At 43.4% G+C, this 24,202-nt stretch overlaps 2 protein-coding genes across 4 annotated transcripts in view; one reads left to right on the top strand and one right to left on the bottom strand.

The window, feature by feature from the left end:
- Positions 1-446: 446 nt before the first annotated feature.
- Positions 447-22,788, bottom strand: Extl2 (exostosin like glycosyltransferase 2). 3 transcript variants are annotated; one of them, XM_076574861.1, is made up of 5 exons: positions 22,692-22,788; positions 18,805-18,878; positions 6,180-6,607; positions 5,005-5,075; positions 447-2,448 (listed from the first exon to the last, which is right to left on the bottom strand). In XM_076574861.1, exons 2-5 carry the CDS (start codon positions 18,807-18,809, stop codon positions 1,963-1,965), a joined length of 990 nt encoding a protein of 329 aa, XP_076430976.1. In that variant the 5' UTR covers positions 18,810-18,878; positions 22,692-22,788; the 3' UTR covers positions 447-1,962. The 3 variants fall into 3 exon arrangements, with proteins under 3 accessions (XP_076430976.1, XP_006977881.1, XP_015852016.1); XM_006977819.4 differs by lacking the exon at positions 22,692-22,788 and adding an exon at positions 21,689-21,965; XM_015996530.3 differs by lacking the exon at positions 22,692-22,788 and adding an exon at positions 21,053-21,716.
- Positions 22,123-24,202, top strand: part of Slc30a7 (solute carrier family 30 member 7) — a 63,972-nt gene continuing 61,892 nt past the window's right edge. The window contains exons 1-2 of the mRNA XM_006977818.4: positions 22,123-22,477; positions 22,707-22,808. Of these exons, the coding sequence (XP_006977880.1) occupies positions 22,398-22,477; positions 22,707-22,808 (182 nt within the window). The 5' untranslated portion in view covers positions 22,123-22,397. The remainder of the gene's footprint in view (positions 22,478-22,706; positions 22,809-24,202) is intronic.

Below are 24,202 nucleotides of genomic sequence, written 5' to 3'. Positions count from 1 at the left end.
AATCACATTTTGATAAGGAAATAGGGGCCTAGACTGGTTAAAGAATAAGTTGTGTAGCAAAGATTTGAGCCCCGAGTCTAAAGGCAGAGCCCGCAGGGTTCACTCCCGAGTTACATACACTGCTTTGTGGGTGTAGTTTTGAGCCTGCGCGTGTGGAGCATGAGTAAGAAGTACTCATGGAAAGATGGGTGTAGGAAGCTAGCCACAGGGCAGAGGTCTTCTTGTATAGACCAAAATGTATTCTTGTTGACTACTCTATAGTACGTGAGAACATGGTATAATTTATATGCTATAATGTTGTGCTTAAAATTTAAAACACCAATAGGAAATAAAATACAGGAATATTTTCCCAATTCTGGTGAGTATATCAAGTTTTCAACTGCATTTTGAGTAGTATTTTAGAGTATGGAGAAATATGTAAGACACCACAAAAGTAGCCTGCTCCGTTATTAACACAGGATGTCTGAAAAGTTGAAGTTTATTTACTTGATAGTGGACTACAAAGAGGCAAACACATACTGCCAAATTTGGAGAAAGCAGATAACTGACATGCCTTTTAATGAGGTCAAGGTTAAAAATATATACATATATATGTATATACATACATATATATATATATGATTGCATGAAGACACACACACATCCACTTGGTTGTTAGACAGACATTGAACTGACAGCAGGAAGATCTTACAGTGGAACTTCAGCTGTCATTATTCTGCTATTTTCACACCTTTGAAAATGTGGAGGACTTAGCTAAAGAGAAGAAAATCGATACACAGAAGCCTGATGGAGTATTCCTTTTCAGTAGTGATGAACAAGGACAAACTATAAAAACAGCAGACAGGACAGACACTGGTTCCCATAACAACAGTGACAGGAACAACTGTGGGTACCCCACATGATGGCTCAATTCTTTTATTGAATTTTTTCACAACTATGTAATTGAAATTTTATCATGATGAATAGTGCCTTGGGACTTAAAAAAAAAAATCCCAACAAAAATCCAGTGTTCTGGATGCAAACATTTCTGTGTAACACAGTTATTAATTATCTACAAGATAACCTATGGTTTAATAATAAAGATCTTTGATACTAAGGTTTTTAATTTCTGCTAGCTTCTACTTAACTTCTATTCTTTCAGAGGTTCTTTTATACTATTTATTAAACACATTCTGTAAAATATAAGAAATAATGTACATTCTCATGGTCACACACAGTGACGGACTGCAGTAACACATTGACTCCTTGTTGCATATAGGTTGAGACGTGATCCATGCAGGGAAGGCTCACATAAACACCAAGCAAACAATCAGAGACTGGTCAGCCATGAAAACTTACCCTCCCAGTCACAACAGGCTTAACAGCAAAATTACCAGCATTGACTGCTGCATCAAAACCATGCTGGGCACAGTTGTTTCTGGTTAGAAGGGCCACAAAGGACACTGGCTACCAGGAATTTTCCTGGTTCTCGACATGGGGTTCAGACTAAACTCTCCTTACATGGCTTTTCCCTATATCACAGGCATTAGCTGAAGAAGTATTTCAGGCTTCACATAAAAAAACTGTCAACCTTCACTGAAAAGCTGGAAATGGTCTATTTGAGTCTCTGGTCCTGGAAGCTGCTTGCTGTAGGTCCTTAAGGCAAATGCCAGGGCTCAAACAAATTGGAGAGCAGTCTCGAGATGTAAACAATAAGATCACGACCAAGGAGTTTCAACCTTGGACAGAAGCTCTTCACAAACAGGCCTGTCTGGCTAAGACAGGCTTCTTGGCTTTTGAAGTTCATGTATTTTACATACTAGAAGTACTGCATACATTTCTTGTTTTGTTTTGTTTTTCTATTGTAGAGACTTGTGGACTAGATAAATGTTCATGGTGTTGCTTAAAAACCAAAAATACACAGCATGGAGAAGCCACTCAAAAACCTAGCAGTATTCGGGTTTGTTTTTGTTTGTTTCCCGTTCACATTTTACTTTTGTGGTTGGCATATGGAAAACCAAACTGGGAAATCATAATGTTGGAGTATTTTAAGGGCATGCCATCGTAGATATTAACAAGCTTATTTATACAGTAAGATCTCTGCAGAAAGTGCTCTGCCCGATGCCACATTCCAGAATAGCCGTTGGTTTCTTTCTCCAAATTGACCATGTTTATAGGTTTCACAAATATCCCGGAAGACTTGCCAGTGTGCTTGGTGACGATGAAATTCATAGCGATATCATCGCAGTTTTGTGTCTCATCGATCAGCGCATGGACGGCCGCAGGCTGTCGCTGAAAGAGGTCAAGGTATTTACTGTTGAAGAAGGAGGCTCCGATGAGCACCATGGAGTACTGGTCACCGTTCCCGGGCCCCGGTGTCTGCAGTTCAAAACCTCCGTAACTATAGATACCGGACGAAGTAGAGACGTGTTTTCTAGGTACAAATCCTACAATCTGATCAGGAAATTGCTGAAAAGAGGGGGAAAAGAACAATTAAGTGTGGCAGTTCTTCAGAGAAGACATAGACAAAATGTTTATTTATCACAGAAGATGTGGTTGATTTGTCAACTTTTCTTTATTCCTTATTTCTATATTTCCCTTATTTTTACACCCTAATTTCCTCTAACTCTAGACAACCTCATAACTTTGTCTCTTGATACGTTTACAGCTTAAATTCCACCATAATCAAAATCCCTCTGAAAAATTATTACCTTACAAATATTCTCCAGATTCGAACATCTGATCTAAAAAAAATTTAGTTCCCATGGAGTCTAGTCCTTCAAAGTTTGCTATAAAAAAGTTGATTGTGATGGGTATGGTGGTGGCGCACACCTTTAATCCCAGCACTTCAGGAGGCAGGGGCAGGCAGACCTCTGTGAGTTCGAGGCCAGCCTGGTCTACAGAGTGAGTTCCAGGACAGGCAGGGTTATATAGAAAGACCCTGACTCAAAACAAACCAAACAAACCAAAAATTACCTTACCCCAAAACAACAACAAAAACCCAAAAGACAAAAAAAAAAAAACCAAAAAAACAAAACCCCAAAACAAACAAGTTGACCTCATGAATATTATCATAGGAGATAAGATGTAAGTGATCATTTTGAAAAGCTATTCTAATCTCTTAATTATATATAAATTTATATATTATATCATATAAATATATAAATGTATATCAGTAGAGATGATTTTTACTGCTTTTCAATGTTGATTTTTTCCTCTGTTGATTTTAATGTTCTTGAAAGTCACAATTGATTTTAAACAATTTAAATATTGTTTAAAATTTAAATTTTATGCCCTTTCAGATTTAGATATTTCCTTTTCAAAAATATGAATTTAAATCAGTAAGTACAACATAAATTACATATTTATTAAAAGTTTAATTCATTCTTGTGAATAATTTGAATCTCACCCAGTTTGAGTTTTGTCTGCCAAGGCAAGGGGCATGCACACATACAATCTCAGCAAATTCAATTTCACTTCCAAGAGCTCAGAGTATAATGAGGATATTCACATACATGAGTGGGGATTGCCACCCCCTGAGAGGTCAGAAGGCTATAGAGGTGATTGGGTAAGGCAGAGGGGTGCATTGAGGATAGGGATAACTGTGTTGCTGGGGGCAGAGAGGATGCTCAGATGATAGATAAAGGCTAGTAGCCTCCAAAGAAGAACCATTTACGGAATCCAAACACTGAAAAGTCTCACATGCTGGAGAGAGCCAGGGGAAGGCACCAAGGTGGGGCAGTGACAGGTACGTGTAGGCACAGGTGCCCATCCTCTCCATCTTACTTGCATACACAACACATTATGGAAGCGCGGGACACTATCACACAGTCAGATTCTCCTGCACAGCGGGCTGAAATGGTTCTTGATATTTCATATATAAAATTTAAAATACCATTCATATTTCCTTATAGTTCTATTCAAATTGCTCTAACTAATCACAGTCTTTACATTGTACCTGATTCTATCTTTGTATTTAGGGTAGGTTGATTTTTTTGTTTAACCCTTAAGTAGAAATCCCATAGCTGTGGTATGCCAGCCTACCCAAGGGAGGCCTTACCCCCTAGGAGGAGGGGATGAGGGGTACTGGGGGAGGGGGAGGGGGAGGAGAGAGGGGTGGGAGGGAGAACAGTGATTAGTATGTAAAATGAAAAAAGAATTCCTAAATTAAAAAAAAAAAAAGAAATCCCAGAGCTGAAGTATGATATTAGAACATTTTGCCTAAGAAGATTTTATTTATAGGGCAGAAAAAAACTGTTAATATAGAAAAAAAGGACGATTCATTAATCAATATGCTAGGCATGAAATTGAAAACTGCAGGTTGAGAAGGCTGGTACTGGTAGGGCACTGTCACTACCCTCCACGTAGCTCTTGGGGGGACCTTACTGCGAATCTGACCGCCTAGGATAGGACAGTATTTAATCACAAGATCTACACACAGTTCTGGATTCAGGTCATTTCTAATGCAGCCTGTAAAGCTCAGCTATTATCAGTGTATGCTCAGAGGGAGAGCTAGTGGGCTGTTCACGCCTGTTCAGTCAAGCTGGCATTCAGGAAAAACCAAGCCAAAACAAACACCTGCCACCACAATGGCACACACACAATTATTACCTCAGAATTGCTCAACATGGTCTTAACGAGGATGCAGTTTTGTCGAAGCGATAAATGCTTTCTTTTATAACAAGTTTCTTACATTGTTAATACACAAATACACTTGCCATCTGAGACACAAATGGTTTGGGGAAAACTTTACTGCATTGTAGTTTGGCTGTACCAGATTATTTCACTGTTCTTGGTAAGCTAATTCCAATTTTTCTTCCCACTACACCAAAATGTTAAGCCAATTTTCGTGTTGTCTTAATTAAGCTCAGAAACTCTTGACTGCCGGATGACAATTTCAGCTATGTTTTAAGATACTGCCTATACTGTTTTAGTGACCTCCATGTTAAACTAAGCTACCCTGGTTAGGTATTACACAGATAAAACTTTACCCATATGGTGTCATAAAACATATAGCAACATTACCTGCCAAATTGAGAAAGCAAAAACAAGGTCTTGGGCACTAATGAGAGTGTCATCATCTACCATTAATACCGCTGCAATGGAAAGAAAAAAAAATCATTGAACAGTTTGGAAATGAATAAAAATCAGTAAGATACAGTTGCATCTATACAGACCATTCAAAGCAAGCATTTTCGAACCCAGGTAGTAAATTAAAAAGTATTCTTGAAGAGATCTGTCCAGTAGGAAAAGAAAATCCTGCCTGAGGGGGAAATATCATCACGCAATTATAGTTCATCAACCCAGAGAGTAATGAAGCCTTAAATAAAGCCAAGGGTCTTTTAAGAAAAATCACACCCTGGAGAAACTGTTACACACAGGAAGAAGAGAGAGACCCGGATACTTTAAGCATCAATTGTGCTGGCTGGCTTTACGCCAACTTGACATAAGCTCTAGTCATCTGAGAGGAGGGAGCCTCAGTTGACAAAATGCCTCTATAAAACGAGGCTATTGGCAGGTCTTTAGGACATGTTCTTAATTAGTGAGTGATAGGGGAGGGTCCAGCCCATTGTGGGTGGTGCTATTCCCTGGGCTGGTGGTTCCAGGTTCTATAAAAAAAAAAAAAAAGTTGTGCAAGCCATGGGGAGCAAGTCAGTAAGCAGTGACCCTTCAGGCCTCTGTATTAGGTCCTGCCTCCAGGTTCTTGTCCCGTCTGAATTCCTGTCCTGACTTCTTCAATGATGAACAGGGATGTGGAAGTGTAAGCCAAATAAACCGTTTCCTCCCCAAGTCACATTTGGTCATGGTGTTTTATCTCAGCAATAGTAACCCTGACTATAACAGTCATCTTATGACTTTTTCTTAATGAATAATATACACTCTGTAAGTATTATGCCACACAGCATACCTTTTAAAAATATTTTAACATTACCCCCCTTTGTTATTATTACAAGATGTATGTGATTTTCTCACCCAGAAAGCTGCTTGTGGGGATTCTTGAGAATTGCTTCTTAAGTGTTTCCAAGTGCTGTTTTGTTTTGTTTTTTTATATTTTTGGTTGTGAGCCTAGCCTGTAACGGCTGAGCCATCTCTCCAGCCCTGTTTTGTTTTTTTAATGATAACTTCCCTGGAAGCCAGAAGTCCACCCAACCACCCACCCACTCAAGCCCTTTCCGTCTCAGAACCCAGCTTTGACTCACCATTGGTTTCCAGTTCGGGGAAGACCTGGAGTCGATTTCTCATTTTGTTCGCTGTTTGTGGTTTGAAGACGACAGGGACAGGGTGAGGCCCGAGAGAATTCCATAACTCCTCCGGCCCCTTCTCACCCACATTGTTCCACACCACGATCACTTTGTGCAGATTTGGTACTGCCTGGTAATGGTTCAAGAGTCTTAGCAAGAGGTCCGTTCTGTTGTATGTCTGCATAATGAGAGTAAAAGAATCCAGGGCCGGCGTGCTCTGGGGCTTGATTTCCCGGCGCAGGGTGAGCATCTTGTCTTCTTTGATGTTGGGGAGCAAATTGGTCAGAGCTCCAGCTACGAGCAGCAACACAAGGATGACCACCAGGGAGAAACGAAGCACTCGAATCCCCATGACTCTTCCAGGAAGTTTGCAGATGTGGCAACACCTGGAATAGAGACCGGAACGCTCTTATCAGGGATGTAAATTAATCTCTCCATTCTTTCATAAAGTGATTTGGCCTAACACATAAAAAAAAAAAATGTAATCTTACATTCTTTCATCTTAAAGAAATATTCTTGTCAATTCTTTGAGGATGCCATACAATGTATTTTGACCGTATTTGTTTCTCACTTCTCCCCCCAGCCCCTCCAGCTCTACCACCACTTCCTCATTCCTTCCTGTCCTCTTTTTTTTTTTTTTTTTTTTTTTTTAAATAACCCACAGAATTCAGTTTGTCTGTCTTTCTCAGCCCGCTGACTACAGAGATCAGGATGTAAGCTCTCAGGTACTTCTCCTGCACCATGCCTGCCTGCCTGCCTCCATGCTCCCCACCATGACAATGATGGACCAACCCTCTGAAACTGTTATCAAGCCCCCACTTAAATGCTGTCGTTTATAAGAGTTGCCCTGGCCATGGTGTCTCTTCACAGCAATACAACAGTGACCAAGACAGGGCTCTTGTACTTCCAAAGGACCACATCCCACAGCACGGATCACAAGATATGGTGATGCATACTGCAATCCCAGCATTCAAGAGGGTGAGGTAGGGGGATTGCAAGACTCCAGGCCAGCTTGGGCTACATAATACATAATACATACGAGGACCCTACCTCAAACAAAACAAAACAGTCTTCCAGAGCCAGCCATGGAACAGCAGGAGTGAACACAGAACTAAAGAGAATAGCTTGGATAGTCACTAGTCAGAAGGTTTTATCTAATCAACCTCTCAAATGTGTGTGTGTGTGTGTGTGTGTGTGTGTGTGTGTGTGTGTGTGTGTGTGTAATAAGGTTAAATCTTACTGTTAGTTTTACAGACTCAGAAATGATTTTCCAGCTTTACCCATTTCCAGGATTACTACCTCTTGCTCTAACACTGATGGTTATTAATTACCCCATACTTCTGATTCCAGACGATTTATTACTCCACAAACCTTTTCAGACATGTCCATATGCTGCACTTTGGCAACTGTGTCTTGTATCCATTTTGTCAATGTATGAATTCAGCTTGTCATAGCTGCAGCCATCTTCACATGTAACTTCCATGACTGCCCCTGAGTAGGAAGCTGGGCTTCCCTCCATAAACAGATAAAACCATGGGAGTCACTAGGCCTTACCATCAGACCCTGGTGTAAGCATGCCTTTACTGTTATCTTAAGATAAACCAGCTACAATCCAGATAAAATGGCCCCACTTGTCTCACCCTGTAAACACACCCTTTTCTGACCCACACTTCAGGAGGTCTGGCTGGTGCTTCTGCCATTTAGTGCCACACTTCTGGGCCAATTTCCCAAGACATTCCAGATCTGTCTGCCTTCCTTCCTTGGGCCTCACAGCACTTTGGGGCCAGTCCTCACACACTAGGACCTATTCTACAAGTACAAAAGCCAACACTGTGGAAAATGGATTGTCTGAAGAAATCCACCAACGAAGAGACTAGATTAAAAAAACAAAACAGCCGGGTGGCGGCGGCGGCGGTGGCGCCGGCGGTGGTGCACGCCTTTAATCTCAGCACTCGGGAGGCAGAGGCAGGCGGATCTCTGAATTCAAGGCCAGCCTGGGCTACAGAGTAAGATCCAGGACAGGCACCGAAACTACACAGAGAAACCCTGTCTCAAAAAAAAAAAAACAAAAAAACAAAAAACAAACAAACAAAAAAACAACCAACTGATCAATCAAACAAACAAAACAAACAAAGAACACTAGGCATTTCTGGTCAACATCATAAAAGTACCTTTAAGTCAACAAAACAGATTTCTCAGCATCAGAAAGAATAAGAGGGTCTGGGAAAGAAGGCAGCTCAGTGGAAGAAGTGTCTGTCATGCAAGCTTGAGGATCTGAGTTTGATCCTTAGCACTCCTGTGAAAAGCTGGGTGTGGTAGCAAGCATGTAATCCCAGCACTGCAGAGACACAGGCAGGTGGATTCTTGGCTAGCTAGTCAAGCTTAGTGGGTGAGCACCATGTCCCAGTGAGAGACCCTATCTCAAATAATCAAGGTGATGGGAGCCTGAGGAACATTACACCAGTGACCTCTACCCTTCCCATATCCTATATATGTGAACACACACACACACACACACACACACACACACACACACCCCTACATCCCTTACACAGAGAAAGAAAGAATATGAGATTATTATTACCTGTTTATTTGTTTTGAGACAGGGCTTGGGATATAGCCCAGGCTGGCCTTGGATTATGTAGCACAGGCTAACTTCAAACTTGTGATAACTCGTGCCCCAGTCTCCAGTACTGCAGTGTACTATTCCCAATGATTTGACCCATCTCCACTTCCTTTTCATTTCTATTGAAACAATCTTTCTTCCTAGATTACACAGTAAACAGGCACTTCATTTACTGACCAATACTGATTTAAAAAAATGAAGAAGCTTTTAGGACTTCTTACTGGAAGCTAACCCATGGCTAAGGCATAGGATCAGTACAGAGCAGACAGTGCTCTTCTTAATACAAAACAGCCTTTATATACCACATTCTGTTTCTTTCCATCTTCTTGGAAAGGTATGATGCTTAACACAGACCACATCTAAGGTCGTCATTTCACATCTGTGGTTGAACTCAAGACAAGTGCAGCTAGGCCCCTGTCCCACGAGCAATCCCTTAGACTAGTCTACGAAGTCCTTCCTTCTGCCTAGAGGAGACCTTGCAGGCGCATTGTGTTAAAACCATCACCCACGACCTTGCTTCACATCCTGAAGTGTGTTTTATAATGGCAGACAGGTTTCTCTAGTTCAAGGGCAGAGAAAAGCCACATAGCCTAGCTTTTCCGCCTTTAAGCTTCTGAGAATGCAGAACTCCAGGCATACATACATTCCCTGCTGTGACAGAGTGCTGAGTCACCTGCAGCTTAAACTTAGCTGCTTATTATCTGAGACAGGGTCTCTCTCTTCGTAGCCCAGGCTGACCCTGAATGCACAGTCCTCTTGCCTCGGTCTCCTGGGTGCTCTGATTCCAGGCATGCACTATCGTGCCCACCCTGGGGAAGTGCTTACTCACAAGGACAAGTCACAAAACCTCTCATGTTTCCAGGCCAGACTAGAAATGCACTATTACTTATAGAGATTTTTGGAGAGTTTTCAAGGATATTTGGTCTTGGACTATTTTCTGCAGTTTTTTTTTTTTTCCCTATTAAGAAAAGCAATTTTGTGTTTCTGCCTCTATCACGGCCTCACTCTAAGACATGAATAAAGTTAGTATCCCCAGCTTTCATGTAATTACTTTCATAAACAGTAATCTAAGGCTTTGGAGCACAACATTTTCATTCCATGTACTCTCTTATTAAAACAACACATACTACTAAGGCAGTCAACCAAAGAAAAGATGCAGTAATTAATAATCTTGATTCCAAAGGCTTGAAAATCTTTTTAGCACTGAACTTAAAAGTAGGCCTCATAAAGCACATGTTCAGTTCTGCATGGTCGTGTGTGTGTGTGTGTGTGTGTGTGTGTGTGTGTGTGTGTGTGTGTTTGTAGGCATTTTATTTTATTTAAGAATTTTTTTTTATTCATTTTACACACCAACCACAGATCCCCTTCTCATTCCTCCTCTCACTCCTCTCCAGCCTTCCCCACCCCCTATCTCCTCCTCCAAAAAGATAAGGCCTCCCATGGGGAGTTGGCAAAGCCTGAACATTCAGCTGAGGCTGGTCCAAGCCCCGCCCCCTGCATCAAGGCTGAGCCAGGCGTCCCACCATAGGCAATGATCTCCAAAAAGCCAGCTCATGCACCAGGGATGGATCCTGATCTCACTGCAACACTCAGGGCACAGCAAGGTTTTACCAACTGCATTAAAGGACACCAGGGTCAAGAAGAGCTTTGTACTACTTTCTGGAGTTCAGCAGAAATGGTATATTCTAAGTGTTTCTACCCACTAACTGCCCCGCACTCTAGTCCGGAAAACGTAATGGAGATTAACTACTATAGATAATTGCAAACTTTTGACAATGTCAAACACACTCCGGAGCGACAGCTTCCCTTTCATTTATACTTCTAAGATGGAGCTGATTCCCTGGGCCACCGCACACGTTTTCTCTTTCAAACACCTTCTAAGCCTCTACTTTACCTGTATCAGCAAGGTTTCAGGAGCTCTGAATAATTTATGTCTTTAGAGATAGATCATCAATATTTCATTTGGCATTTATTAAATAATGCACCTCAATTAAATTATGCAAATTTCTTAATGTGCACAAAAGAGCAAGAGAGAAAGGACTTTCTAAACTGCAGTACTGGGGGCACACTACTTTCAGAACGGCTGAAGTGGAGCACTCTATTGCAGGCCCGTCGCAAACAACCTGGATGCACTTCGGAGAACAGTTCAAGCTTCTTTGTTTTTTTTCTAAAGACGGACCCTATCACCAACTCCACAGCTCTGAATGGAACATAAAAGAGCACACCTGCAAGAGGTGAAGAAATCAGAAGTAAACAGAGCTGGGCACCTTGCTCTTAATCACAACATTTCTCCTTTATTTTTTTTGTTTTGTTTTAAAATCATATCTGTGCATATTTACTGACACTGTCTCAGTCCAAAGTGGATCTCATAGCTCCTTTGCCCCTTCTTTTGAGAGAGTCTCTCTGTATAGCCCTGGCTGGTCTGAACTCCCTGTGTAGACCAGAATAGGCTAGAATTATGAGAGCCATCGGCATCTGCCCTCCTCGTGCCGCGACTATACCCACCTCACAGCTCTTAGTCTCTGTTCTCTGCCTTTCCTTCACCCCCACCCCCACACTAGATGACAGAGAACACTGCGAATGTCAACATAACAGAGCAAAAAAGAAAAAAAAAAAAACAATAAAAAAAAAAACCCAAGGTTCTCCCAGTGATTATTTCTACTCGCACCTGGGCTCACATCTTAGTTCTGCGCAGAGGTAAAGAACTAATCCTTTTGGTTATTTTCATAAACTATTATTCCACATCAGAGGTTTTTCAACCAGGGATGGCCAGGGAATAGCTGGCCAAACCTGGAGACATTTTGGGTCATCACGTCTGAAGGGAGGTACTATTGCTATCTAGAGTAAATGTCAGGGGTACTGCTGAACACATCACAGTGGGCAGGACAGCAGCAAAGCAGTATCTGCCCGGCTATGCTCAAAGTGGAGAAGCCTTGCTCTGCATCTGAGTTGCCTCATAAGATCCACTTGAACACGACAAGAAAGACGGCCAGCAAGTCCACGGCTATTGGTTATGCTCAAACAATCAACAAAACTGTCAAAGAGGCCCCAATATTTGCTCACCTCCCTGCAAAGACAAGTAAACTCGGAGTTGGACAGGATCTCAAAAGCCAACTACTTTCTATAGATCAATGGTTGGGGTCCAGGGAGAGACACTTGCCTAAAGTCATGCAGCTGTATTGAAGCCTTTCTCGACAGCACAGTCCATGGCTGTCCACTATGGCATGGCTGTCACTAAAACCCCTGGCAAGAAATGTAAAGATTAATTCTTTATGTATAAGACATTTTTTATAGCTTCAATAAGATGTCACATTCCACAAAATGCACTCACTTAAAGAATATGGTTCAGTGTGTTCTTTTAATATCCTCACAATTTTGGAAACATCATGAGTTTTGTTGTTGTTGTTATTAAGATGGAGTCTTGACTTGTAGCCCACGCTGGCCTTAAATTCTTGATCTTGCTGCCTCAGCATCCTGAGTGGTGAAAAATGCAGGCAAGTGCCAATAACCTCATTCATGACTTATTTTTAAAACACTTTTGGTGCCCCCAAGGAAACTCAGACCTATGAACAGTCCCTTCGATTTCCATTAATCTCATCCTTCCTCAGCCCCAGAAAATCTACAAATTTACTTTCTGTCTCAATGAATTTGCCTATTCTAGACATTTCTATGAATGGAACTATAAAATAAAAGGCTTTTGTATCTTACTCGTTTTACTTAGCAAAAATATTTTCAAACCTCAGACACAAATATAGACATCTCTTTGGGGCATTTATACGGATGTAATGTGCATGTGTGTGTGTGCATATGCATTTTGAATGTGGGCAGGCACATGTGTGTGGAAGCTAGAGGCTGACATTGGTTGACTTCCTCAATCACTATCCACTTTCTTAACTGAGGCAAGGTCTCTCGTTGACCCCAGAACTTACAGATTCGGCCAGTCTAGCTTGCTCCAGGGACTCTGTCTCTGCCTCTGGAGGGAGCACAGGCACGAGGTGGCCTGTGCTATTTACGTCCATTTATGTGGGTTCTGGGGACCCTCACATTTGCACTGATAGCACTGACTGGACTGAGGCATCTTCCTAGTGCCCCCCAATTCTATTTTCACCCCAGGTAATGTTCTATTATACAGATACTGCACACTTTGCTTATCTGTTCATCAATGGGTGAGCACTTTGGCTGTTTCCATATTTGGGCTATTATCAATATTGCTGCCATGAACATTTGCGAGCAAACATTTATGCAGACATTTGTTATCAATTCTCTTGGGTAAATGCTGAGCAGTGGAACTGCTGAGTTATGACGTGAGGAATGTTTACGTTTCGGAGAAAAGTGGTTTCCAGAAGATCATGTTTGCAAATTTCCAAAACGTGGACATAAGATAAAGTAAGAAAGCAAACAATACGCAGTAAATGAAGTGTGAGTTACAAATACGTGTATGTATTTAAACAGAAAGGGAACTTTCTAAGGCACGCTACTTATCGACAGTCCCCAGAAGCGGTACCGCTGAAGTCTTTTCTTGGGGCTATTTTCTTCAGACTGGAAGAGCAATCATTATGCAGAGAGAAGCTGTAAACAAATATGCCAGAGCGGAGCGGGAACAAAAAACGTCCCCTGGCTCGTCAGGTAGAAAGAAACGCAGCGAGCAGCTTGGCACCAGACAACGAGGATCGCCGCTTTTCATCTTGATGCCACAGATGGTAGAAGACTGATAACTAGTCTGCCATTTCGCTGCGAGATCTGCCCGCTACAGCACAGACTGTTTCTCTTCAGGCTCATTCTCCAGGATACGTACTTGCATAAAAACTGATGATTATAGACTACAGATGCTCAGAAAAAGGCCTTCATCTGCCAGGCGATAAAAACCCTCCCAAGGTGGAACGCAAAGGTCTATTCAAAACGTGGGGCTTCCCTCTACAGACATGCAAGATGGGAGCTGGAAGAGGCGGCTGCCAATGCCTTGCAGCTTCTGGCCAGGTACATTGCATGCAAATGACCCTGTTCAAACTGAAGCACGGGCACTGGTAACATACAGCAAGCCGACCACCGCTGACTCCTGTATTAGCCTTTTACCTCCAGAGCGCTTCCTTCTGCCCATCTGAACAAACTTTCCCTCAAGTCTTTCAGACATCACCTGCATTGTGCAATTTTCCCTCACTGCCTTCCATCCTGTGTGCGTGCTCCTGTGAACTCGGGCGCGGGGACAGACCTTTACAGCTGTGCCTCCGGCACCTTCCCCAGAGTAGAAGGATCTCCTTTATTACACTTATTTATTTTAGGTGCGGAGCGGCCCTTGTCACACATGCCTGGGGAAGTGAGCGGACAACTCGTGGGTCATTTCTCTCCTTCCACCCATGTGAGTCCTGGGGACCGCTCTCAGGTTGACAGGCTTCTCAGCAGTGGCTCTTACTTGCGGGGGCCATCTCTCTCTGTCCCACTGTGTAGTGACATTTTGAGGAAGTCTCTGGCAGTCTTTACCAATCACACTAGGATCTGTCGTTTGAGTCCGGGCAGTGACAGTAATCCCTAACAGATGAAAGGACTGAGGGAGTCTGTGTTTAAATTGCCCTGACTTTAGCAACAGATGCCTAAAATGTTAACAGAAGAAATTCAAAAGGTAAATTAGGTCCAATTAAGAGAGCGAGCTTCCAGTAAACTTTTGCCTACGTAAGAGACCATCAAAAGAGTTGTAAATGTGACTTCAGGCCAGCGCCATACCGGTCACCTTTCTACTTTCAATACCAGGATTTGGACTTGCTTTGATTAGAGACCACAGACACTCAGAAAAGGGTATTCGCCTGCCAGGGGATAAATCACCCCATGGTGGGAGGAAGAGGTCAATTCAGGACCTGGGCTTTCCTTCCATACACATACACGCACACGATGCAGCCAAACCACTTAGTAATAGACAGCCCAAATCTCTGGCTGGTTTTGTTTTGACTTGTGAACTGCCCGCGCCTCCATTTTTCTGGGATTATTCTGAATTGGAATATTTTTTTTAATTTCCCAGTTTCTACAGGAGCTCTTGGTGAACAGACCTGTTTATCTTGGGAGAAAAACACCATCTGTTAGACATTACCACCCTTTGAGTTTCCCCAAGGAGGTTTAGGAAGTAATGACAACCAGAAAGTATCTGACTTACTCAGGTAGGCAGCAGACGATCTGAGCAGACAAATTTCTTACCTACTTGACTGTTCCAGTTTGAACCAGAACTGCCTTTCATAGACTCATGTGACTGAGTACTGAGTCTAGAGGTAGCAGCACTCTTTAGGGAGGTGTGGAACCTTTAGGAAGTGGGTCACTGAAGGGCAGGCCTTATGGGCCATAGACCCTTCTGGATCCAGCAGATGTCTCTGCCTCCTGGCTGGCCCCATGTATCGGGCAGCATGGAGTCAGGGCTGCCATGCCTTCTCTGCCATGACGGACTGTATCCTCCTAGACAAGGAGTCAAAATGAATCCTCCCTCCATTGAGTTTGTTTCTATGAGCTAGAAAGTAATGAATAGACTGACAAATTCAAATTTAATTAAGTGACAAAGCTATACACTTTATTGCCCCATAATGATCTTTTGTATTAAACTGTAGGCAACATAAAATAGAGTTTACTGCACTCTTAAGTTTTGTTCCTGGTGTTATAGGGTAGTTTAGGATGAGGACGATCATATTTTTAAAGATTTAATTTTATTTTTTTGTGGGTGAGGGCTTGCCTGCATGGCATGTATATGCACTACATGCATGCCTGGTGTCATGAGACCAGAAGCATATCCGAGCTCTTGGAACCGGAGTTATTGATGGTTGTGAGCGGCCATGTGGGTGCTGGAGACCGAACCTGGGTTCTCTGGAAAAGCAACCAGCGCTCTTCGCCATTGAGCCATCTCTCCAACCCCAGGCTGGATTTCACCTGTATTCAGGACTCCACTCTTGTCAATGTCACTTCAGAAATGTCCCCCTGCCCTTCTCTCATCTGTCAGTTCTGTTCCCTCACTTTCTCCCAGAGAGTCCACCAGATTCTTAACTTGTTTTGCAAGTCTAAACGCATCATACATACTTAAAAGTTATTCTGTGTTAATAATAAGCTTCAAAAGGCAGGAATAGATCACATACCCTCTCTCTCTCTCTCTCTCTCTCTCTCTCTCTCTCTCACACACACACACACACACACACACACACACACACACACACACACGGTACAAATAAAAGGTCATGTACCCTGTCCTTTAGAAGCCTAGTTCTGTCTTTACTACATTTTTGAAACTATAGTTCTGAAACAGAATCACTGAAGCATTATTTTTTAAAGCGCCATATATACAGCATCACATTTGACTAGGTAATTGCTGCTGTACCAGATCATTCCTCAGTGCAGACTCTGAGAAAATCATTTCTGCACTGATTACATCCAAGCCCTCTGCTGCAGGCAGCCAGGTTGAGTGAGCCATTTTGTTACGGATAAATCAAGTTAGAGGGAACAGCACCAGCAGCATTCAAGGCGGGACACCGGCCACTACGCACCAGTCACCAGTGTCTCCATTTCCCTTCCTGGTCTCCCTTGCCTGTCTATACCAAAAGCTGTTCATCAGTCTTAGGCTTTTCAGCTCCTCCTTCTTCCCTTTCCTGCTTAAAACATCATATTCTCAACACAGCTCCAGGGAGCCGTTATCAATAACTAGAACTTTACTATCACCGATTTACGGGGAAATAAAACATAAATATGTATAAATCGTTTTTAATGCACAGCCTGCCTCCTTCAATCCGGCCATTTATCACTGAGGCACACATTGAGGTCTCTAGACTTTCAAAGTGCACAGGTGTGAATTATCATAGATAAAGGCTGTGTCTTGCCTTGTTCATTTCTCTCGGAATTGTCAGTTAATTACAGATGATTATGACGATAATGATGTGTTGGGAGATGACCAATCCAATGGAAGCATATTAGAAGAGTCTCAAAAATGGCCTTATTCCTAAGAGGAACTCTGTAGACTCTGCAAGGATCCAAGGCATCAATGGACACTAAAAACAAAGCTAAAGAAACAGAAAAGAGCTTTTAGCCCAGCAGAGTCTAACGCAAAATTAGTTTGAGAACTGGGTCAAAAAGATGCCAAGTCCATCTGCAAATCTATTGTTTTTGCCATTTCAGGACACAGGTGCTTTTCCTTTGAACCTCTACCTGTTTCAGCGATAGGAAGATTGGGGAGGTGCAGAGCAAGATTGTTAGGCCACAAATCCCCAGACTGTCCTGGGGAACTCTTTCCCTTCTAGCTGAAACTGGCTTTCAGCAGCTCCCAAAGCCACTTCTTGAAGAGAAACAAATTCATGCATATGAATTATGGCTTACACAGATTTTCAGATACTAAGCCTAAGAGAGAAGCAACACCAATTCACGTGAGCTTTCTCCCTTTAGTGTGGAGGGGGGAGGTCACACAATTCATGGCGCTCTATCCTGGCAACAAATATTTATAGGTTTTTCCCATGTGCCCAGGACTGTACTGAGGTAGACACAGCTCCTCCCCTCTTCGCTCAATGATGACAATGACAGCTGTCAGAGCTTCTCCCCTTCACGTTGTATGACGGTTCCAACTGACAGCATTTCTAACTTTTGGAGAGAAAAAAAAAATAAGATAGGTACACTACATTTTGTAGATGGGACAGCTAAGACAGAATAGGAGAAGTACTTCCTGAACCTCAGACAGAGTGAGTGGTGGGCCAGACTCAAACTCCGGACTCACACTTGAGCAACTCTGTACTCTCTCCATGTTTTGCAGGGGCACTGTTTGCAGCTTTATTCCAGACTACGAGAGTATTTCACACACAGAGGTAATGGAGTGTGGGGTGTAGGCTCAGCGACGTGACAGAGCGCATGCTTGGACAATGGGAAGCCACAGGCTCAATCATCAGATTAAATTGATTAAAACAAAACAACACTGTACTTGATCTTAGCCAAAAGGCCAAGTTACTCAATCTTAGAAAGGCCTCCATCCACCTAAAAAAAAAAAGAACCTACAAGTATTGATTTTATCCTAGAATCTGGGTCATGATTTTGGTGGATCTGCCCTAAAAGAGACCTTATGGTATTTTATAATAGGTCCTGGTTCCAGCCAGAATTTTTCTTTTTTCTTTTTTGAGACAAGGTCTTACTATATACACAGTCAAGACCAGCATCAAATTCTCAGTCCTCATGGCCTCATCTCCCCAGGGCTGGGACTGTTCCCATACTTGCCAGAACTTTTACTTTCAAGAAAACCAAACTGCCAATGTAGAAAATTTGAACTAAGCCAGGTATGGTGACGTATGCCTTTAATCCAAGCACTTGGAGGCAGAGCCAGAAGCAGTCAGATCTCTGTGAGTTAGGAGGCCAACTGGGTATACATAGTGAGAGGGTTCTCGGCTAGTCAGGGTTATAGAGTGGAACCCTGTGTCAACAAAACAAACAAACAAATCCAAAGGAAAACAACTGCAGACAAAAATAGTGCGATTTCACTATTGCCATAGCAAATTTACAATAGTCAAAAGAAAAAGAAAAAGAAAAAAAAAAAAGAAAAATTACCCAAGTGTCCACAGATGAATAGACAATCCATTTGGGATGTGTGGTACGTACATACAATGGACTTTTATTTAGCCCCCAAAAGGAAGTTAAACTATGGGAAACAAACACTCACACAAAAAGGACAACTATTGTATGATCGAAACATGAGGTATGTGACCAAACTCATGAAAACAGGATGTGGACTCAGGAGTGCCCAGGGCTGGGAGCAGGTAGAAGAGGCTAGGTTTTGTTTGTTTGTTTGTTTTTCTTTTTAGTAGGTATAAAGTTTCAGTTTTACAAGATGAAAAAGTTCTGGGGATTATACAACAATATAAAAATACCTAAGATTCCAGTAAGGGGAAAAATGATAAAGATGATACATTTTGTTGTATGTATTTTACCATATTGTTTTTTAAAGAAAGAGAATCTGTTACTTACCTCATTGTGTTGCTAATTTTTTACAGCAGCTTCCCTGCGGCTTCAGTGTTGGACAGGAACAGGCTCTCTTGGTGCTAGTAAGAGACATCAAAGAATTTTCTGTGATGTTTTGAGTGACTTTTAAATTAAAAAATTGCTATTCTATGTTCTCAGAATTACATTTGGGGAATAAGGCAGATAGTGTTTTCCTGTTGGTTGGTGCTAACAGCTGCAGCACTTTGTATTTAGATCTCTCTGGAGGGTCCGGAAACAGAATAAACAGATCATCCCAATTACCTATAACACTGACACACTTGAAACCAAAGCAAACACACGAAGTGAATCCAAGGCCCATGTATACAGTTTGCATCACTATTCAATTCCTAGGCTTACACACATCTTTACTCTCAGTCACTGCTCTAATTCCCTTTTTTCCCACCAGCAGTGCACAGGACATTAATCTGAAGTATCTAATAAACCATGGCTCTAAAACAGGGTTGCAGATAAATGCCAGCCCGGATTACTGGGGTTGACAGATGGCATCCTTCTCACTCTTGATGTCTGCTATTGGAAAGGACCTGGAACAAGAGGAGTTTCCGTCCTGTAATCCTCTCTGCTTTCCTTTCTCGATCTTCAACCACGTGTCTAAACAGCTGGGTTTCTAACCCCCCACCCCCCATATAGAATGTACAATTAATCAAAAGCAACTAATTGACGATATAAACAAATATTTAAAAGTTCACAGTAGAAATCATTGATTAATGTAAGAACATTTATTACTGCATCTATTTTATAGTCTTCCCTAGCCATTTAATCTTGTAATGCATGAAAGAATGAAGAATTATCACTGGAGACTTCCCAAGTACCTCATCTGATTGGAGCCTTGCTAAATACTGACCACCAAAACAGAGCTGAGGAATCAAAAACATTTTTCTTCCAACTCATGTTTTTTTTTTTTTTTTAATGATAAAAATTATTGTGGTGGTAAAAGGAATGGGTCAGCACACAAGGACTCACTGAGTGATAGCTGTCTCTGTTCATAATTCCCAACTCATCTCTTGTGCACAACTTAAACACCACACAATCCTAAAATACGGGCCTGGCTTGTCTTTATCTCCACCTCCCTCTCTTTACATCCACTTGTCCTCTCCAAAAAACTGTTTCAGGTGAAGAACTTTGCCTTATCCACCTTTATATTACCAATACCAACACAGAGCCTGACGCATACTAGATCCTCACTAAATGATGATTGAATGAAAGAGTCAAATTTTGACAGGGCAACATGCATAGGGTAACATGTACAGGACAGATGTTATTTCGAGGTCAAAAAAAAGAAGCAAGGCACAGTGGAAACAATTTCTACTCCTAGAAATTTTCCTGATTTAAATAGTGTCCTTCTGTGCTTTATGTTGCAAACAAGAATTCCTTTAACGCTGAATTGGCCATTATGCTGTCCAGGGCTTAAGGATGCGAAATAGCATTGCCACTTTTAGAAAGGAGAAGATCCCCAAGAGAGTATCTAGCTTATATCTTGCAGGGAGGAAGGTAAATCTAGGAGTCTCTGGAAACTCACAGAGCTGAAATTAAATTTCTTTAATGTATTTCAAAACTATTCAATAACTGGTAATGTGGGTTTCTCCCTAAGCCAGCAAAGCAATTTCAGATTTACAGCAGTGCAAGACAGAATACAGAAATTATTTCCAAAGGCAGAATAAAAAAAAAAAAAACAACTCATAGGCTCAAATTGCAGCTGACCTTGATGCGAAGGCTGGACATCAGTTGCTGAAATTTGATTATTTCTATGTACCATCCCCACCATCATACTGAAATAAAGCAGTCTTGAAAGAAAAAAAAAATCAACTGCAATGGAAATATTTAGCCTTAAACTACCTTAGTCTGCATCCAGTTAGGGCTTCCCCAGCAATGCAGCAGGGTAAGATTCAAAGACTACTCTAAATACAAAAGTTTCCTTTAAAAAGTAAATGCTATTAATTGAAAATATTCGCTTAAATTAAATAATGAAATATAACCCGAGAAAAGCAAAGACAAAAATGTTCTTCCCAGAACTTAATATATAGAATCAAACCGTTTTTACCAGCAGATTTTAAAGACAGACATTTTTTTAAAAAATTTACAAGATATACTTTCAAAAATCAAATTACGGAATAAACCCCTCCTACACATAAAGTTCCAAGAACGAGGGAAAAACAGGCATAGATCCCAAATGGAAAAACAAAATCAACGAAAGCGTATTTTACAGTCGCCTCACCTCCAGTGCAGAGGATTGCAGTGGGGCCAGCAGGTTTATTTGCAGCTTGGTTCGCATACAACGGAAAGGGAGTCTCCTTTGCTTGCCTCTTTCCCACCCCCTTTCCTAAATCAGGCTTCCAACCTCTTTACTGGTCCAATTGATAACCTAGGAAATGCGCCTCCCGCAAAGTGAGCGCCCGGAGCAGGGGACAGTCCCCGAGTGGCCACCCCTCCCTCCCTTTGGGTGACGCTCCACTTCCTGTTAGGCAAAAAGGCATTCCCAAGAAGCTCGGTTTTGTAGTTTCCAAGCCACCTCCCAAAGCCAGACCCTCTTTCTGGTTTCCTCTCCTAGGTAACAACTTTTAATCATTCACGTGACGGGCCAGCTGACCTTGTCTAAACAATCCCCCAGAACGATGCTGGAGTCGTGTCCCTCTACCCAGCTCAGGCCCGCAAAGGCTCATCTCCAGCGTCCCTCATCCAGCCAGCTAGTGACTGCACCTCCTGAAATGGACTACAGTGACAGCTACTGTCCCGGGGTGACCGAGATGCTAAAGGGCCGTGTATGCAACCAACTGAGGTTGCCCGGGAGGGAGAAACAGCAATGAAGCCATAGGCTCCGTGGCCCGCTTCCTAAAAGACTTCTTTTAAATACCTGTCAGTGTTTCTTTTGCAAGGCACCCAACGATCGCCTCCCGCGTGGCGGTTCCCGCGGGTGGAGTGCACTCCCTCAGCGCTGACCTCGCGAAGCCATCGCCGCGCATCCTGCGCAGGGGCGGCGCAGCACGTGGCTGCCTGGGTCCTTCGGCGGTGCTGCCTGGAAGCCCAGCGGGGATCGGAGGTCCTTAGGGGGTTAACGCAGAAGGGGCAGGCGCGGACAGGCGCTGCATCCGGGAACGTTGGTGGTGGGCGACCCGGGTGGGTGACAGCAGGCCCTGAACCCAGCCACGTCGGCAGAGCCGCCGCTGAGGATTTCTCCTTCGGGACTTCAGGAGATAGGACGCCCCCGACCGACCAGCTCAGCTAGGGATCCCCCCGCGGCGGCTTGCTGGCTGCCCGGGCTTTCTGCAGCCCTCGTAGCCCCGCCTCCTTCCTCCGTAAGCCCCGCCCCCGCCCGAGCCCCCACCCCTCCCACCCACCCCGCCTCCCGCTTTCCCGTCCCAGGACGCGTTGCGCGGCCCGGGCCGGAAGTCCTCGAGTTCCCGGGTGTGTGTCTGTGTCTGTGTCTCGCGGCGGTGCGCCGCCGCGGTCCAGCGCCTAGGGAGGGGGTCCGCGTCTGGAGCGCCACCGCTGTCACTGCCGCCACCAAACCGAGTCACTTCTAGAGGGACGGAGGAGGCCCGGCCCTTCGCCGGGTGGAGAAGATGTTGCCCCTGTCCATCAAGGATGATGAATACAAACCACCCAAATTCAATCTGTTGGGCAAGATCTCAGGCTGGTTTAGGTGCGGGGTGCTGTGGCTGCTGGGAGGGGGCTGCCTGGCAGGAGGAGACAAAAGCCGGGAGCTGAGGATGGTCCGAGGTCCGGGGTGGGAGCGTCAGTCCGCCCCCCACCCCCGCTGTGGTGGAAGGAGCATATGTGGACTGGGTGGGTTTTGGAAGGGGGACTCGACTTCGCGGTCCCCGGCACCCCCTTGGCTCCTGCCTGCTTCTAATCACCTGTATCGTGCGCAGGTCCATCCTGTCGGACAAGACATCCCGGAACCTGTTTTTCTTCCTGTGCCTGAACCTCTCTTTCGCTTTTGTGGAACTGCTCTACGGCATCTGGAGCAACTGGTAACCGAAGGGGAAGATGATTGGGGCGGAAGCAGAGGGGGAGGGAAAGTAGCCACTGTTTGCTTAGTGCCACGTAGCTCCTCACCGGTAGGTAGGTAGGTAGGTTCAGGTCTTACCTTTGCCGCTACCACTTCTGCCGAGTTGCTCTCTCACACCTTTCTTTATCCGTGCGGAAGGGATGCTTTTCTAAGATCAGGGCCCATAAGGAACAGACTCTGATTTCCTGCAACTCCATCAGACAGGACTGACAGCCCCCCCCCCGTCCTTTTTTCCCCCCCAGATAAAATGAATCTCCTCTCCAACTGCTTGCCTTAGCTTTGCCTGGGGAAAACTGGGAGGATCCTGTTAGCTAACCTCCTGTGGGTGTGGCGTTTTGGGGATTTTACCCCTAAGATTCTGAAAGGGAAGATCTGAGGGTCCCTGTTTAATTTATGGTTATCTTTGAATGACTCTTGAAGAGGTTTGTGAAGAGACCTTTGACAAGGCGTATGCCATTCTCTTTTACAGTGAAACTGTCTCGTTATTTTCCCTCTTGTCTTTACTGCAGTAGAAAATCCTGGGCAGTTTTCTGAAAGTGCCTCTGGATTTGATGGCTTTTGGTGTCACCTTTGAATTTTTGTTTTCTCCTGTCATGCTTTGGGTAGAGGAGAGTCCAGTGTGACTAAGGAAATCAAGTCCCTAGTATTTAAGTATTTGCTAGGGGATAATTCTGGGCTTGTGAAGTTGCTCCGCAAATAACAGCATGAGCACACTTCTCAAGTGTGCTAGCTCCATCTGCAGATTTTGTTCCCTTTTAAGAATCTGCTAAGAGCTGGGCGATGGTGGCTCATGCCTTTAATCCCAGCACTCCCAGCACTCGGGAGGCAGAGCCAGGTGGATCTTTGTGAGTTCAAGGCCAGCCTGGTCTACAGAGCGAGATCCAGGAAAGGCGCAAAGCTACACAGAGAAACCCTGTTTCGAAAAACCAAAAAAAAAAAAGAATCTGCTGAGAGGGGCTAGAGTGAAGAGTTCTTGCTACTCTTGCAGAGGATCAGAGTTTAGTTCTCAGCACCATATCTGGATGCTCACAAGTGTCTGTAACTCCTGCTTCAAGGGATCTGACACCCTCTTCTGGACCCCACAGACAGACAGACAGACAGACAGACAGACAGACAGACACACACACACACACACACACACACACACACACACACATAAAAATTTTAAAAAATGTTAAAAAAAAGAATCTAATAAAGGATGGGGGATATAAATCTCCCAGAATCTTCGAGGGCAAGTTATATAGGGTCTTAGATTATCCTGTGCAATTTATGGTTTCGTTAGCTTCTGTTAAACTAACTTGGTCTCTGTCTTTTAAAATTCATTTTCAGAAAGGAAAGGGATGATAGTCTTTGGTC

This window comes from Peromyscus maniculatus, chromosome 6, assembly GCF_049852395.1.
Source record: "Peromyscus maniculatus bairdii isolate BWxNUB_F1_BW_parent chromosome 6, HU_Pman_BW_mat_3.1, whole genome shotgun sequence".
Lineage (NCBI taxonomy): Eukaryota > Metazoa > Chordata > Mammalia > Rodentia > Cricetidae > Peromyscus > Peromyscus maniculatus.
Note: the sequence above shows the minus strand (reverse complement) of the source record. Positions and strands in the feature narration are given on the sequence as shown.